Source organism: Clarias gariepinus, chromosome 20 (assembly GCF_024256425.1).
Source record: "Clarias gariepinus isolate MV-2021 ecotype Netherlands chromosome 20, CGAR_prim_01v2, whole genome shotgun sequence".
Lineage (NCBI taxonomy): Eukaryota > Metazoa > Chordata > Actinopteri > Siluriformes > Clariidae > Clarias > Clarias gariepinus.
This window is the reverse complement of record NC_071119.1, coordinates 4,669,090-4,687,984: the sequence shown is the minus strand read 5'-3', so window position 1 is coordinate 4,687,984 and position 18,895 is coordinate 4,669,090. Positions and strand designations below refer to the sequence as shown.

General features: G+C 35.9%; 1 protein-coding gene across 3 annotated transcripts in view; it reads right to left on the bottom strand.

Moving 5' to 3' along the window:
- Positions 1-13,350: 13,350 nt before the first annotated feature.
- Positions 13,351-18,895, bottom strand: part of gria2a (glutamate receptor, ionotropic, AMPA 2a) — a 40,354-nt gene continuing 34,809 nt past the window's right edge. Inside the window, exons 15-16 of one of the 3 annotated variants that reach the window (XM_053479373.1) lie at positions 16,231-16,365; positions 13,351-14,238 (exon numbers count right to left, since the gene is read on the bottom strand). In XM_053479373.1, the coding sequence (XP_053335348.1) occupies positions 14,074-14,238; positions 16,231-16,365 (300 nt within the window). In that variant the 3' untranslated portion in view covers positions 13,351-14,073. Of the gene's footprint in view, positions 14,239-16,116; positions 16,366-18,895 lie in introns of all 3 variants that reach the window. The other 2 variants (XM_053479374.1, XM_053479376.1) reach the window with 2 other exon arrangements.

Genomic DNA, 18,895 nt, shown 5'->3' with positions numbered 1-18,895 from the left:
ATTATTCTACCATCATCACTCAGCGAAGTTTGGCCCTTAATCTGTTAACTACTAATACCCCTAACTCACCTACGCGGTTTTGCACGGTGGCGGTAGGTACGGTTGATCAAGATTCACCGCGAGTTTTTGGCGCTGTGAGTACGTTTTCATCTTTCTGTGCGAAAAATTAAACAAATAATGTAAAAAATGTAAACATGTTTATTTTTTTTGCCGGTCCTCGCGGAAGCTTGCGGTCCTTACAGAACTTTGCGAAATGCCAGCAGAACATCTGTGGGCAATCGCGGCGACTCACGGTGCCTAACTCCGCATCTCACCGTGAGTCAAACCGCATAGGTGAGATAGGGGTATAATACCCCTATCTTGCCTACGCAGTTTCGCGCGGTGGATGTACTGTAGGTACGGTTCATTATGATTCACCGCAAGTTTTGGCTCTGTGATTAGGTTTCCATCTTTCTGCGCGTCGGTCCTCGCACAGTCGAACCTCATATAACAGTATAACTTGGTATCTCCAAAGTGCAAGAAGGCCTACAAGGCCATATACTGTATGAGACCATCAACTGTGGAGAGAAATCCTTACAAATTACCAAAGTGTGTGCCACAATGTTGGGTGCCTTAAACCAGCGGTTTCATGCATTTTAAACCAGTGGGAGGTACTTAAACTGCATTTCAGTGAATACTGCTATATGGATGAGATTTTAAACTTGTACAGTGATCCTTAAAACATCTTGTATCTCACTTTTTTTTAAGTCAGCGCTTGGTGATTTACAATTGGCCATCACCGCTTTTGAGGGAGAGCAGGTTGATCCTCTTAAACTTCTTGACTGCTTGGTCAGTCTGATAGTAGCAGACTATGAACTGTGAGTCGCAGAGTGCTGAATCCACTGGCAAACATTAATGTACTCATAGAGCCAACTGATGGATACATTAGTCCCAAATCGTACCTCGGTTACCTGTTTGAGTCAAAGGCAGCTGAGCTCCACCGTGAGGAGGAGAAGAACAATGTCCGTAAGGGCAGCCTTCACCATCGCCCTCACTAACGACTCAAAAGTGAGACTGCCCGGCAGTATTGAAGCATGTCAGTTTTCAATGTTGAGGAAACTCTCAAAATAAGAGCCTGGGAGAAATAGAAAAAAAAAAGGCAAAGTCCTTGGCTATGCCCCTACAGACATATACTAGATTGTCCAGCAATGGCGTGTGATTCATCTACTGTAAGTACACAGAATGAAACAAAAACCACAGTGGGCTTATGGAGGGAGGTTTGAAAGTTTGTAGATGGAGCTGAACTTGTCATGGCTGCTGTCTCTGTGTTATCTTTGCCACACTTAAATGCTGAAGTGGAGGTATTAGCCAGATGCGTGTGGTAAAAACAAACCTAAAGGTCTGTAAGAACAATTGATTCCTAACCATGATAAGGTTTTGCAGCTTTTTGGTACATTAGATACACACTCATTTAAGTTAGCTCCCTCAGTTGTTTCCATAGAATCCCTTGGCCAAAATGGAGATGCTCCATTGTGTGTGTAGAGGGGATCTGGAAAAAAAAATACAAAATTTGGGCTTGACTAATTTTCTCACATTGCCATTAAAATATTTTTCTATTGTCTCTATTTGGTCTAATTTACATTTAGCAGACGCTCTTATCCAGAGGGCTTACATTTTTATTTCATTATACATCTGAGCAGTTGAGGGCCTTGCTCAAGGGCCCAACAGTGGCAACTTAGTAGCTGTGGGGTTTGAACCTGGGGATCTTCTGAACCGTAGTCCAATGCCTTAACCACTGAGCTACCCCTTACCCTAATTTCATTGTTAATGCTGTCCAGTTTAAATAAAAAAAAATTCATGTTTAACTGTGACTTTGTAGGTTCCTAAGTAGAGCTAAACCAATGTTAAGAAAACTTAAAAAAAAAAAAAAAAAAAACTAAGACGCTTCACCAGTGTCACTTCGCCAGTCCCAAGCCCGGATAAAGGAGGAGGGTTAGACATATAGCTAGAAATTCAAACTTGCATCATAAGCATTCTTTTGATTAAATTTAATATTTTGACAAGTCTATTTGATATTTAACAAATGTGGGCCTGGACAAAGCGTTAAAGTCATATGAAGTTACTTTGAAAAGAGATTGTCTATTTCAATGGCAAAATGAAAAGTTATTGACAAAAAAATCAACTGAAAAAAGCTTATTTACAGTTCTAAACATATCTATAACAGTGTCTTTTCTCCTACAGTGTTTAGTACAATTGCAAGCAAATTGACAATTATGTAAATTAGACTATAACATAATTTTGCAACTTTCAGGACAAACAAAAGCTACGTTTCTTACTGAGAAGTTGCCAGCACTGATGAAATCAAAGTTTAGTTAAAGTTACGTTAGCTAGCATGAGTCCCAGACTGATGTTTGTATAATAAGGAAAATTAATAGAAAAGGACAAAAAAATAAAGAGAGATAAAAAAATTAAAACTAAATACAGAAACACTCGAGTTTATTAAGATTTCATTAATATAAACCGAAAAGATTTTGTGTGCATTTTCCTCCTTTTATGTAAATTTCGTTGTGAATTGCAAAAAAAAAAAAAAAAAGTATTCTTGGATCTATGAATTTAGGAACAAAAATCTCCACTACTCTAATGATTCGGTCACGTGATTCCGACAAGAACGCGAGGCTCGCAGAAGGGAGGCGTGTCCAAATGAAGCATCGCTTCGGGGCGTGTCTGTTTCTGAGAGTCACGTGACCAATGACAACCGAAGGTAATCGAGAGTCACGTGCTTAGGCGCTGCTGCGTCATAGTAACGTCACTACTTTATGCTAAATACTGATAGTTGAATGGCGAATGTTTAATCGCCTAAAATAACGAGTTATTGTTGTTTTCTGTATTGTCATTATTTAAATGTTTGAGATTGATGCTGACTTTCGCATTTGTTTCAATACTTTTGGCCACTGCATTTTCTGCTATTTATTATAAAGGTATAATGATGCTGAACTTGTGTGTGTGTGTGTGTGTGTGTGTGTGTGTGTGTGTGTTTGTATAATACCTCTGGACAACTTGATTTAGTCCCTGATCTTTTTAATGTTTTTATTTTATATATAGGTTGTTTTCCAGTGCATCACCTGGCTTCACAACAAGGATGAGGATAAGGACGATTGTTCACTTAATGCAAAATGCCGTTATGTCAGGCTATGTATATATTTATGTAGATTATTTTTTCTTTTTCGGACTATGCTATACTTTTACGTAAATGTGTTGATAGTACATAAAATACATATTAAAGTCATGTCCAGTAATCAGTTCTCATAAACTAGTCAGTGACGTCACCTGTTTTGTGCACAGGTAGAACTACTACATGGTGTAAGTTGTCCTAATACTTTTGGCCACCACTGTGTATCTCACTCACTCATTTTCTATAACGCGTTCACCCCGTATTCAGGGCTGTGGGGGGCCTGGAGCCTACCCCAGGAGACACATGGCAGGGTATACCCTGGACAGGGTGCCAATCCATCACAGGGCACACACACACACACACTACAGGCAATTTTGGGAACGCCAATTAGCCTAATCTGCCGGTATTTGGACTGTGAAAGGAAACAGGGAGAACATGCAAAGTCCATGCACACAGAGACGGAAATCGAGCCCGGCCAGGAATCGATCCTGCACTCTGGAGGTGCAAGGCGACAGTGCAAACCACTACTTGTGTATCTCATGAGGGCCAATTAACCGAGAAACACTATAAGGGAAACAGTTTGTCATTAAACTTTAAAATATCCTATACAAAACGTGTACCATAGGCATAACAACAAAAGTTCACTCTTCATCTGCATCACTGAATTCGCATCAGCCTCAGTTCTAAAATACTCCAGACTGTCGGAATCCCGAAAGGACGGCGTCAGTCATCAACAAATTCCATGCGGTGTTGATTCATCCCACAACATCCAGAAAGCATCCTCCCAGTTACAGTAAAGCTGTGTTCTCCATCCACCATCCACATCTCCCACAGGTGATGTAACACAGCCTTAAAACACTGGTTAACTGCAATATGTGGCCGGAGCAATTTATTCATCCCTTCAGGGATTAGAGTCGGTGTGGGGGTGCAGTCTTTGATTTTCTGTTTGATAATGACGTCATGAGCCACTTTTCACCATAACTTTATGGCATCGCCATGGCTGAACCATTTGATGTATAAAAATAATTCTTTACTTCTCAATTTTGCTATGTTTTAAGATCATAAAGGCCGGGTTTGGTGGAGATCGTTATGGCGCGGGTGCTTGGGCTAGTCATCGTTTGTGTAGGATGTGTACTGAACACTAGCGTCTGTCTGCATAGCAGTGATGGGTTACACTTTGATTTTTTTAAATACATAAAGACAATTTATTAGAATTATATATAATAAATGAAGATTTAAAATGCTTAGAGAATGTGAGTACATAATTTGTGCTTGTGTCCAGAACATAATTAATTTTTATGAATACTGCACAAACATCACCTCTTTTGTAATTTTCAAAATTTCTTATATTAGTGAATATTATATGTATAATTTAAACGAGCGTGTCTAATTTATTGTAATACTAAAACTTTCCCACTAGATGTCACTACTGTCTCTCCTTTTTTTCCTGCTCTCTGGTTAATAGCATGTTACAGTACATCATGACTAATCATTTAAAGTGGTTTCCATATGCATTTTTTTTTTTTGCACAATTCATTACAAAAGAATCAGCTTTTTCTTCTTTATATATATATATATATATATATACATATATAATTCGCTTGCTGCCTCCTAGCCCAGGAGACTTTGGGCACAAATGTGGGGTACATCCTGGACAGGGTGCCAATTCATCGCAAGGCACACACATATACACACAATACGGCAAAAAACAGGCCAAATAGCCTAATTAGTCTTTGGATTGTGGGAGGAAACCGGAGTACCCAGAGGAAACCCACCAAGCATGGGGAGAATATACAAACTCCATACACGCAGAGATGGGAATCGAACACAGGCCCTGGAGGTGCAACCAACAGTGATAACCACTAAGCCACCATGCAGCCTAGTTAGCAGATTAACCAGACAAAAGGAGGAGAGCCTGGATACTTAAGTGCTATGTTCCACTCTTATTAGTCTTCTTGTGACTACTATAACATTCTTCTATGTTAATCAGATCATATGTTAATTAGCATACAGCAGGACCTCAGCCTAAGAATTTTATTTATTTTGGAGGCGCGTTCTTAAGGCGAAAATAAATTCAATTCAATACATACCATAGAAAATGATGTAAATGCATCTCTTCCAGCCACCCAAAAATATTACCAATTTCCAACACTATAATCATATTTTTGCATATAAAAATAATCAAAACATTTAGAAAAGACATGTAAATGAAATAAAATAAAATTGTTGGAAATAAATAAACATTAAACCTCATTTAACCTTAATTTATGATTCCACTCGGCACCAGCTTCATTAAAAAACAAACTGAAAGTGGCTTATTTTTCTTTTTGCTACCGTCCTTGCTAACATTCTTTGACCCATGGTGCTATGTCTTTAATAAATCTTAAACAAAATGCAAAAACAAAACGAAAACCAAAAAAAAAAACTCAACTAAAAATAATGTAGAGTTGCTTCGCTTGGCTTTCCACTGGCACAAACCACGGCTTGGACGTACACAAAAACACCGGCATTTAGTTCTGCTTGGTTTGTTCGCTCATATGTCAAAAATGCTTTGTAGGCCAAAGTCAAAAATCCAATTATTACAATGGTCTTCTACACAGTTTTTATTCCATTTTCTGGCCCACAAATTAGTAGCACTGCTTACTCAGCTCTTTCCTTTAAAAGAAAAATCATTAGGCCAGTATACTGTCTTTTTTTTTTTACATTTCTGGTCTACAACAATGCTGTCGAGGGCTCACCTTTCTAAATGAAATGTTAGCTATGGAGCATAAAAGCAGCAGGCTTTCTTCTAACTGCTTCTGGATTTTTCTTTTCTTAAATGTTTCTGCATGATGATTTGGATTAAAGGACAAAATTATCATCTGTGAAAGTAAAAAAAGAAGGGTTTTTTTGTGTGTTTAACTCTGTTGCCCTTATGTTAAGTTTGTTCAAACATTAATTAAGCGTTGAAGGACAATAAGAGCACTTCACTCCAGTGCTAATTGCTTTATTGATTAGCTGCTTAGCTCTGGTTCTCTCTGTAGACAGCTGACGTCAGGTCTTTAAGGATTCCTAGCACTCGAAAGGAGACAAGGAGTTTATCCCAAATTCTAGTAGAGGAATTACTGAAGTAGAGAGAAATGTTGAAAAGAGCTGCTACAAATATGAATGTCATGAGGAAATTTAGCAGCATATGATACAATTATAAGATTTGTTTGCTGCATTCAGTTGAGTCAGTCGTTCACTCGGTTTATGGGAGGATTTCACATGAACTGTCCAAACTTGTAGTGATTCCAATGGTGAAAGTCCAATTGCGCATAACAAGCTCTGGCACGATGTTAAAATATGTAGCGGGAGAATTAATTTAAGTTTGATTTGTAGGCAGTTTTAAGGGTTACTCAAGTACAGTATTTTGCATTACAGTATCTTGTCAATATTCCTCATTTGTTGTTTTGTGATGTTTTGCTATTACATTGTCAATGCTTGTTACATTGTCTGTATAAAAGACTTCATACCTACATATGTGAATCAAAACCCTCAGCGCTAAGATCAGTAGCTAACTTAGACACTAATTAGTGATTAGCGTGTAAATAATAAGTATAAACCAAAAAAAAATATTTATTATCCATCAGTATTGTGCAAGCATAGTAGAAAATAGGTTTATGATACTGTAGTTAAAAATACACATTAATTTTAATGTCACATAAATAGAAAATAGCTGATGAAGTCTGAAGGATTATTTATGCCAGGTTCCTTAAAATGGCCCTCAGACTAAAAAAAAAAAAAAAATCTCAGTTTAAATATTTAAGTATTTGAGGACAAGATTAATGCAATTTATTTATCCAAATGTTTGCTGTGTTGTTTTACCTCACGTATGATTTATGAATTAAATAAAGGGGGTTTTCCCCCCATCATGCTAGACAGCTAATAATGCTAGCTATCTAGTTCAGGTGTTAGCCAGGTAACTAGCATGAATGTTGGTTGTGTTCATGTTATTCGTCTGGAGGAAAGTAAACTTTCAGTGTGTTAGCTAGTTGATGTTAACTGACTATCTCAAATATAGTCAAGTTAGCTTTATTTATTTTGTATAAGGTACTAGGCTAATGTGAGCCAGTGCTTGGACAAGCTAAATGTAAATCATATTCGAACTACAATGGTACCTCATCATACGAATTTAATCCTTATCTGGTCTTATTACGAAACGCATTTTCCCATGGAAAATAAATAGATAGTAAATGCAGATAATCTATTCCAGACACAAAAATATTACCAATATTACCAATTTTCAATACTATAATCATATTCTTGCATTTAAAAACAATCAAAACATTTAGAAAAGAAACTCGCTTCACTTGGCTTTTCACTGACGGCTGCCGGACGTATGCGCAACTTACTGTAGCCGGTACTGGTTTAGTCGCTTGTATGCCAAGACACATTTCTCTCAAAATTTCAATTCTTAAGGAGAAAATGTCCATTCCTTGTATGCTGAGGTACCACTGTATATTACATAAAGTTTATTCAAAAATACCCTTTATACAATTAAAATGAAGCTAGAATATTAATAACAATCGTGTTCACTTTAAAATGGCTGCTGCTACCTTTTCTTACCTCTGGGCTGTCCTCGAAACACCTGAAAAGTTGTTTTTTTTTTAACTTTCCTTTCCTTCAAACATTTGCAGTGACTGACACTTGGTCTGACTGATGAGGTACGGGGATACCAATGTTTTAACTAGTTATGCTAATGAGGAAGTGAGCACAGCTTGAGGAAACTGGTCTGCTGAGCCGCAGCTGTCATGCCAGTCTGTTTGCCCAGTGCCTTCACTGGTGGAAGATGAAAAAACACCTGAACAAGACATCACAGGAATTCTGGACTTCATTTTACCTAAACGCACAAAAGCTGGCCATATATCAGATGTGTGTGTGTGTGTGTGTGTGTGTGTTGAGGAGAGTCCTGTGTCTTTATTAGGCACCCTACCGAGCCACATCTGCTGTTCCACCATAAAAAATGTCTGCAATTCACTCTAAGTGCTTCAAGTTAAAAAGACTAATCTGGTTCTGTAAGGATAACACAGATGTAACGAGTGAAAAAGAGCAATCGTTTGTTTTATGAAATGTGTGTGGCACTGATTTAGCTGTTTGTATCTCAGCTACTGCTCTGTGACAGTGATTCCTGGGAGACGAGCCAACATGCAAATACAGAAGCTCATGTAAAGCCTGCTATATTAGGAGTCAGGGATAACGTGTGTACCTGTGACGTTTGTATCACTGTTCCAATGAATGGAAGAACATAAATAAGTCCTAAAGTCTTCATAGAAAAAAGGTCACTCCTAGTAAAAGAATGAAGAGGTTACAATTTAGTTTTAGTAAAAAATGTAAGCGTAGCCTGTCCCTTTGTGTACGAGTTAAAGATGGAGACATGGCCTGTGTGCCTATGTGCTAGTGATATCCACTGTAACTGTTGCTCCCATTAAAATTAAGTTTTTCTTAAATTCATCTCAGATACATTAATACACAGTGATTTTTTTATTCTTCACATATACCAGCTTTGGTACAGTAGTAGGCTGGGGTCAGAGAGCAGGGTCAGCCATTATTATGCCAACCCTGGAGCAGTCAGGGTTAAGGGCCTTTCTCAAGGGCCCAACAGTGGCAACCTAGCAGAGCTGATGCTCAAACCACCACCAACCTTCAAAGCAGTAACTCAGAGTCCTGTCATACCCAATGAAGGTGCATTATCTGTTCCTGATATGCTTTTTGTCACACTTAAAGGTAATCTGTGATGCAAAATTCACTTTCTAGTAATTTCCAGACGAAAAAGAGGGTCTTCAGTCTGTGTATGTGTGTGTGCGCGCACAAAAAAAAGCCTCCATAAAAGAATTCATGGGACAGGGCTTAATAATGCCAATTAGATTTTCCTTCTAATGTGACCTCATGTAAGAAGATTGTCTTCCAGGCTTGTTGTTCAGGAGTAACTTTTCTGGAGTATCATTCCCTGTGAAGGAGGTGTGGCCTAGACATTTGTCAGTTCCAGTGAAGGAGGTGTGGCCTGTGTTTACCAGTCCCAGGAGGTGTGGCCCAGGCAAGTGTCAGTAGAAAAGTTAAGGAGGTATGGCCTATGCGTTTATGTATCCCAGTGAAAAAGGTGTGGCCTATGCATTTGTCAGTCTCATTAATTGTGGTGTTTCTATCATCTTGTTCATTCCAGTGAAGGAGGCGTGGCCACTGTCAATATTAGTGTAAGAGTTGTGTCACTCCATGTCCATCACAATAAATAAAAAAATGTCATTTGTCTTGTTCAGTTCCGGTGAAGGATGTGTGGTCTCTGTATTGAAGATGAGAAGTGTTTAAAGGCCTCAGCTGGCAGTCTCTCTCTCTCTCTCTCTCTCTCTATCTGTCTATCTATCTGTCCACCCCCCCAACACCCCATCATTATTTCTGTGGAGAAAAAAAGACAACAACGACCAGCAGTTTCTTAGCCTCTGTTTATTCCAAAAGTCCAAAAAATAAAGCAGTCGGTTCACATTCCATTTAGAAAAATCTACTCCGCTTTTCTCTTCACTGAGACCCTTCGAATTAAAATCTACTGATGCTCCAAGTCCATATGTGTGTGTGTGTGTGTGTGTTTGTGTGTACAGTTGTGGATTGCCATTTAGGAAGTTCTTTTCTAATCATCATTTCTCCAACTCAACTCGAACCTTCGCTCATATTGTGTGTGTATGTGTGTGTGTGTATGTGTGTGTGTGTGTGTTCATACAATTAGAGATCAGAGTTATACACATGGATGGTCTCTGCTTTTATATACAATACAATATACATAGAAAACTAATGGGTTGCAGTTACACAGCATGGCATAGAAAAAGGGTGCTCAGGTTTGATATCAATAGTCATATTTTTTTTTTTCATAGGGATATTTTCTGTCTCGGATTTCTCAGGTTTCTCATTTCTCTACAGAAGTTCTACTTGTCTAAATTCATTTTGCGTTATCACCACTATCAGCGTCATCATTGCTTTAAAAGAAAAAAAAAGAAAAAGAAAGAGATTGAACTAATGGTTCTCATGCGTTTCACAGTTAGGACTGCATATAGTAGTGCACATAATCGAATGTACAATAGGTTTTTAAAAAAAAGGAAATTAAATGAGAGTTATAAAAGAGAAATATCATGTTTTATTTAAGTCCTTCCACTTTTCCACGTAAACACTGTATAAACCTGCCAGGAGTAATTTGGCACAAAACACTATTTGGCATTTAGAAATGGCTCATGGGAGTTTTACTTAGTCAAACTTCCTCCGAAGGCAGAAAAGGACTATGAATAGTTACATAAGTGGCGAACGGAAATGAAGAAGAGGCAGGGTTTATTGCTCCATGGGTTGGAAAAAAATTTGGCTAGAGTCAGTTCTTGATGCACTTTTTATATCAGTTATACTTGCAAAACATCAACATTTAACTCTAATAATAAATGACAAGGAAAATACTCTGCACAGCTAACCTTATATTGTAATTAAAATCAACATGGATGTAAAAAACTAAGTTTTAAGAAATACTTAAAAATTATACTTAATTTTTAACAACTTAAATTATTTAAACTATTTAATTAATAAGTTTTTTTTCTCCATTCCAATTCATTTCTGATAAAGAAAAAGCTAAATAGAAGTTCCAAGTTCACCAGTAAAGCACAAATGTAAAGATCAAGCCTGTCTACTAACTCATCAACAATTTGGTTCGGTGACCCAGACAGCACATGAAAAGGTCTCTTCTATTTTGTGGACTTATTTATGAACCAGGGTAAATGTTGGCTGGGGACCCAGAAAACTAACAATTTACAATGTTATTGTTTTTTTTTTTTTTGTTTAACTGTCTAGTTTTCTGGTGGTTCCTGAACTGTTTTGGATTTAAATAGCTAGGTAATGTTTTTTTTTTTTTTTTGGTTGACATTTTTGGTATGTGTGAGTAATGTTCTGGAAACATTTTAAAAAATGTTCGGGGAACTTTTTCTAGCTAGGCTTTAAGGTTTGTATGATGTTTTTAGAACTATATTTGTTGGTTATGTGAACGTTGTTAAATAAAACTCATTTCAATAAGGGCCTTCCTGGTAAGATAGGAGGAATGAGACCAGTATCCTCTAGGAGCTAGATTCCATATTACCCATTACCTCACCATGCTTTCAGCGTCTACTACTGATGTGTTCATCACAAATGTTTCCTATAAGCTAGCAAGTTGTTATTGCTAATATTTGTTTGGTAAATTAACATTCTATTGAAGTTGGAGAAATTTATCCGAGAGAATTTCTACATAGACAGCCGGCTATCTCCAACTTCCCAGATCGTAAGCTAATAAAGTTCCCAGAGTACCTTTACATATAGTTTTTAAAACATTATACAAAGCCTAGCTAGAAAGTTCTTCAAAACGTTATTCTAAACATGTCGTAGACTAGCAGATATTTAATTCCAAGTACACATATTGTTAAAACATCAAGGTGGGGTAATGTTAAAAATATTTTAATATTATTAAAAGTGTACAGAATTCTGACTCCTCCATATTAAAAATAGTTGAGTTGCAATAAATCCTTCCTGCTTGAAATTCACTTCGGTTATCCTACATAACCAGTCATAATCCCTAAGAAGGTGTTTGGGAATGTAAAGCTCCTACGAGCTTAAAAATTCTACCAGAGTATTATAATTAGGCTTACAATATTAGTACGATGATATACAATTTCAATTCATGTTATCAGTAACCCAGCCTGTTTTGTTTTAATAACGTTGATGACAGAACTATAAAACTACACTTGCCTTGGCCAACAGAATGATCTAAAAGAAACTTATTAAAAAGACAAATTAACATCACAGTTCAACAACTCATTTTTTTTTTTCAAAGAAAATGAAACAAAAAATTTTTTCCCCGTCAGCCATTGTAACATCAAAAGGACAAAAGTATAGATATTTACATAGTCAATATATGTTTTTCAATATATAATTCATATGACAAACGATTCTGCTCAAACACTGCACCTACATTTAAATGAATTTGTTTGGCTTTGAAACATTTGAAACAGTTTTATAACATTATTTTACAATATGGATGCAGGCTCTTTGCCATTATTTCTTTTTTTCCATTGAAAAATATAAAAAGACTTTTTTTTTTCTTTTTTTTTTTTCATATTTCGTGTTACAACAGAAAGTCACATTGGATGCAGATAATTCAAGTGTGCTTGTGTTTCTCGGAATCCGAAAAGCGAAAAAAAGAAATTGAGTTTGTTGTGAAAAATGTCAATAGAAATTTGAGTAAAAGAGAACGTGAGCACAAAACAAACGTGTCCTTTTCATGTGTTTAGGACATCGTGCATGTATAAACCAAACTTCTTGTTTTGCATCTGTACATTTTTCTGCGGTAATGTGTATGTACAAGTGTTATATGTGTGTGTGTGTGTGTGTGCGCGCGTGTGTTTCTCTGTTTGTAAGTGCTTTGTGATATAAATGTATAAATGTATCACTAAGATGTGTATACATGTAAGTTAAAATATGTATATACCATATTTTCCAGACAGAAAAATCAATATATATATACTGCTTCATTGTCTAATTAATTTAGAAGCCACTATAATTTTACATAATGTTTGTACTGACTCCTTCTGGAATATTGTAGTTTAGTTTTAGTCTCGTTAGTGTTGCTGTAGATCTTTTTTTCTTATCTTAATTACTCTGTCAGCTTGGAAATTTATCCAAACAGCCATGATTAACACTGTAGTATCCTATAAATCTTAATTTCTAATTCATTTCTAATAAGTTTAAACTGCATTTGGTAAATTAACAAATGAAGAAGCACCAACTTACACTTACTGCTAAGTTAGCGTAGCTACTGTAAACATTCCCACAAATAAACAATTTTTGATATATGCTTTATAAGTAACACTTTTAACGCAAACTAGTTTACAGATTTCAAGAAATAAACTACGTCAGCTGCTTAATTTAGACAAATATCCAAGTATCTTTTGGCCAGGCATCAAGACATACAGATCTATAAAGGTTATCCCATTGGCCAGGGTTAATTTTGCAGAAAAGCATTTCTTACCAGTTAAAATAACTGCTGTAAAGTAATAAACCTAAATAAAAAGAAATTCAGAGCCTTAGTTATCAGATTTTTCCCTAATTGGTGCTGGTCAGTTTACATATTTCCTCATTGAAAATTGCTTTACAATTACATGTTTTTTTGTTTTTTTGGTTTAAAATTGGTTGGCATTTCTTCGTTAGAAACATAATAAATTCAGTTATTAGTTAAAATAGTTTAATTGGAAGTTTATTTAAAATTGGTGGAAACGTCTTTGGAGGAAATTGGTTAAAATTGTTAAAAAAATATTTGTTGAAAAGTGGTTGAAAAAAGTTTCTTTGTGAGAATTTGTTCAATTTTTTACTACTGGACTTTTGGTTGGGGTTAGGGTTAGGAATTGGAATTGAAACAATACTAATATTCTAGATAATGACCTATTGTCTTAGATTCATTTGAAAAATCCTGACAAATAACTAATGGTTTAGTCAGAACAGATTTTTGGAGAGAGCTATACGTGGAGTTATATTTTGTCAATATTAATGTTGAATTAGTCATTACATTGGCTGTTACAATTTTAATAACCGAACGCATTGCTCAGAGTGAAATCAAATTGCACTGAATCAGAGAATCAACTCTATTTAAAACTGATTCCCAGCCTGAGTTTCAGTCTAAGTTTTATATCACTTATTAATAATCACAATTAAGGGTTGATTAGATTACACTAGCATAAAACAGAAGGCAAGATGATATCTTACAATCCAGAAAATATGGTCTTTATAAATATGTAGCATATAATTAGTTGCAAGTCAAGTTAATGTTAATGTATGCATTGTGGACATGAGTTAAAGTATGTCTGAACGTGTGTGTGTGTGTGTGTGTGTGTGTGTATTGGTGTGTAAGGCACTCAGGACAGCTCGCTCACGTTAAGAGGCATTGCCATGCCTGGTCTCATGTAGGGCACAGCGTGCACGGCTTTAGAGAAATCCGGAGTCAGCACTCTCCCGTTCTCCCCAATACTGCCAGTTATAGACAGCCTTGCCTTAGTGCGCATGGCCTCGGTGAACGTCATCTAAATGCGCACACACATACACACATACAGTACGTGCATTCAAGCAAACAGTGTTATGCATGTGCAAAAAAGAATATGTATGCTCAGAAATAATAAATGAATAAATAAATAAATAATGTGCATTCATGACCGAACACAAAAAAGGGCCAGGTGAATTCAATAGATAAAACCAAGGACAAAATAAATTAGACCATTAAAGGGACAAGGAGGCACATAAAGATGCATGGCACATAGGAAACACACACACAATGAAAGAGAGAGAAAAAGAGAAACACAACAGCAGCCATCAGTTTTATATCATTCATCCAGTATGAGATATTGCAGTATAAAGATGTGTGTGTACCAGATGGGGTGGAGAATGATTGACAGCTAATGGGTTTGTCTCGAGGCACGATGGCACATCTAGATATTTATATCTCTACGGCAAGCCGAGATGGCAGTCTATAACAAAAAAAACCAAGGACTGATACACTATACACTATCGATTTCACCTTTCATCTTCTCATCCATTCATTTACTCAAATATAGTCTTATTCACTTACTATGATTCTGTTCCTAATCACCAACTATCCATCCATCCAGTAATCATTCATCAATCATTAACCATCCAGTCTTAAATCCATCCATCCATCCATCCATCCATCCTTTTATTCAATCATTCATTTACTTTAATATTCATCCAGACATCTACACACATAATAATATTCACCCACTTCTCCATTTTACTTTTAAATCTACAATCATATCTGTTCATATGTTCCATCGTAGCATATATATTCATAGCATACCATTTTCCCATATTTAAAACTATCCATCCATTCATAATTCCTTATGAAATCATATTCATATCCATCTTACTTTTGAATCTATCCTTTTGAATCAATATATGCTGTTTGTTTATATAAACAACCATACTATTTACAAATAGTTTGCGACGAGCAAACACGAAACGACGAGGAAATATGCATCACCCTGCATTCTGAAACCGTTCCCACCCATTTGTCATTCATCTTCTCCTTCTGTTCAACCATCAATGTTTCATCTTTACATCCAAACTTTACAATTATGTCAAATATTTATGCAATTTAGATATTCTTGCATATGCCTGTCCATTAAGTCATTCAATCATATCCATGTACATGTTCATTCTATTATATACTCTTAGATCTACCCCTCCATCCATCCATTCATCCATCCATCCATCACCCATTATGCACGTTCCAATAGGGGTGGAACAGTATGTCTCAACAGACATCCACTGAGTCATACTGAAGAGCTTGTTGATGTTACATGTGATATTGTTATAGGATGTCAATTGTGCAACAAGTCAGTTTGTGACATTTCCACCCCGGTTAACGACAGAAGAATCTAGGAGCAACAGCAAGCATCTTAGCCACAAAGTGGTAGACCATATAAGATAAATTTATTTAACTGTAGCCTATCTTTAAAAGATTAGATCTCACATATTTCTGATTTAAATGTTTTATTACTACATTGAGCCTTTTTACTGAAGTTTCTGATAGACGGCATATTAACTAATATCTAGATATAGCGAGATTGAAACATGGCTCGCTTTATATTTTGTATCATAGACACACTGGACCCCTAGGAGTTTGTCCTAAAATAAGCAAATTATAATTTATATGATCATTTATTTATTTTCGGGGGTTTTTTTACTGTTAAAAATTAGTGTTCCACCCCTAGTATGTATAAGATGTCACAAAATATCAAAAGTATCTATAAACTATATATATATATATGTGCATTTACGTATATTGTGGTACTAATGAACAGAAATGAATGCGGCAACAATGAAGCGACGAGCAAACACGAAACGACGATGAAAGAAAAAAACAAGAAAATCTCTTCCGTTCCTACCCACTAGATCTTAACACTCTCCAGCCCATACACGTTGTACCCTTCCTTATATGTGGCAAAATTCTGAGAATTCTGCGAGGAAGTGGGGGGATTTAGGGCTTGTGTCTTGGCAACCTTCATGCGCTTGGCCTCGGCACGCGACTTGTAGCAGAATTCCACCAGCGCCACCAGCATGGCCAGGCCGAGGCCGCCCACCAGGATGTAGAAGACCCCCGCCACGTTGCTTAAACTCAGAGCGCTTGTCTTCTCCTGCATTGGAGGGTGCAAAATCAAAGGTCAGAAACGAGGAAGGGAAAAGACTGTAGCATAGCAACATTTTACTGTATAATTGTATGGCGTATGCTAACTTTAGTTATTAAGATAATAATGTGGATTAGAGAAAGTATTCTGTAGAGATGGAAGGACTAGACTACTCATATGTGGATGTGTGATTTGTCTATGTGTGTATATGTGCGTGTGTGTTGAAACACAGATTTTAAGCACAACACAAAAAGGACCAACGCAAGCAGTGCCGGTCCTAACCTTTTTTTTTCAGGGCCCAAAAAAAACAACAGGGTTGTTTACTTGGTAAAAAGGTTTCACCTTTTTTAGCTAGTCACAAACATATAAGAGTACTTTATGCACCATATTTCATGATAAACACATATTTTTACTTAGCAAGCTGGTTATCGCTGATTGTTTAGCTGATTACAAAGCCAATATTAACCAACTAAACTGACTTAACATTAAAACTTTACAAAGTCTTTATTATTTATTTTATTTCAATTAGTTATAATGGTTCATGGGAGAGTTTTAAAAATGCAATCTCTTTCTGATATAAAGATTTGTCTTTGTTGATTCTAATATATTTATTTTTGTTGTGAAAAATAAATTTTGGCAAAAAAAATTTTTTAATAGACTCAATAAAACATTTTTAAACAAATAAAGTCCTTGTCTTTTTCTGAGGTATTTTTTCTAGAATATTGCTTCACTAATAGCACAATTAGCACAGTTAGCAAGCTATCACAAAACATTAAGCTGACTAACCAAGCTAATCCCAATCAGCATTTTTATTTATTTTATTTTATTTTTTGCTAGGAGGATATTACTGAAATAACTGAGCAAAAATGAGACGGAAATGTTTTATCTCTTCTTCCATTCTGAGGTAAAAAAAAAATAATAATAAATAAAAACTTTACAATATTCCAACCTTCATTGCTGGCAAGTTAGTTATCACTAACCAAACTCATATTAATTAGCACTATCATTTGCTAACAAGGTATTACAAACATGACTGAACAGCAACCTTTTGCAAGGGTTTTATCATTTCAATTGCTTATTAGAAACATGAACATATTCACTTCTTTTGCCAGTTTATGAGGTAAAAAAAAACTTCACTGTATTACTTTTTCTTGAATGTGGTTAGCAAGCTAGCTATTTCTGATAATTTAGTTGACTAAACAAGCTAATATTAACAGCACTAATTGTATCTAGCATGCTTTTACTAATCTAAAATATTTTATAGGGGTTATATTTTTATTCCATTCTGAAGTAAAGAACCATACAATATCAGATGTAAAAATATTAGTAGACAAACCAGGCTAATATTTATTAGCACTGTAATTCTCTAACAAGCTATTTAAAACATGACTCAACAGCAAAAAGGTTACAGTTGTTATATATTTTATAACTGTTCATCAGAAACAAGTAAAATACTCACTTCTCTTCATGTATATCTTTCTGAAGTAAATAATTTCATCATATTCCTTTACTTATAATTTGGTTAGCAAGCCAGCCATCAATAATAAATTAGCTAAATATGGACTTTTTATGTTTAATATGTGCTTGTCAAAGAGAAAAAACATATTTACACACATTCAATTTATCTGTGCTCTAGCGCTAAATATATGCTAATCTTTTTGTGTTATGCTAGCTCTGTACATATACTGTATAAGGGACAATTTTTTTTTTATACAGCCAATGACAATTTTTACTTGTTTGTGAACATTTTGAAATGTTAGAAGGTGTAAAACAAACTTAGCAAAATGCTAAATTTGAGCCGTGCATAACATCAATATGAATCGAGGCCCTTGTGCAACTCGTGTTTTTTGCGTATAGGAAGGACCGACACTGAATGCCAGAGGACAAGAGGAAGAAAACAAAGAAAGGTGTTTGTGTGTTTGTGTGTGTATGAAAAGAGAAAGACAGACAGGGACACTGTACACGATAAATATACAAACAACATTTAGAGGTCCGAGGCAAGTATGCAATGCACAGAGAGGAAAGAAAGGAAGAAACAGAAAAAAAGAAAGACAAGGTGACGACACAGCACTTAGAAATACAAAGGAGCAGCACAGGGACAATTTGAAGCTTTACAGGTGTGTGTGTGTGTGTGGTACTAGTATATAATAATGTACTGGTACTGGTGTATACTGGTGTATAATAAGTTTTTGTGAATCTTTACCCAAAAGCTAAGTGTGTGTATTACTATTTATATATATGAAAAAAGATTTGTGCTGTGGATGTGTGTATGTTTGTGTGTTGCATGCATTAATTAATAAAATATGAAATTACATTTCTTTGTATTTATATTTTATTAAACAACTCTCTGATTCATGCGTTGGTTAATCTGTACTGGAAACTCGTTCTGACACACACTCCATCACGCACACACGCACACGCACTCCATCATCACTGGGGGAATGATTTTAAACTACTCTCACACACACACACACACACACAAAGGAACAGTGTCTGGGCACATGTTCAAATCATAATTATGCATATGCACATTACTTTT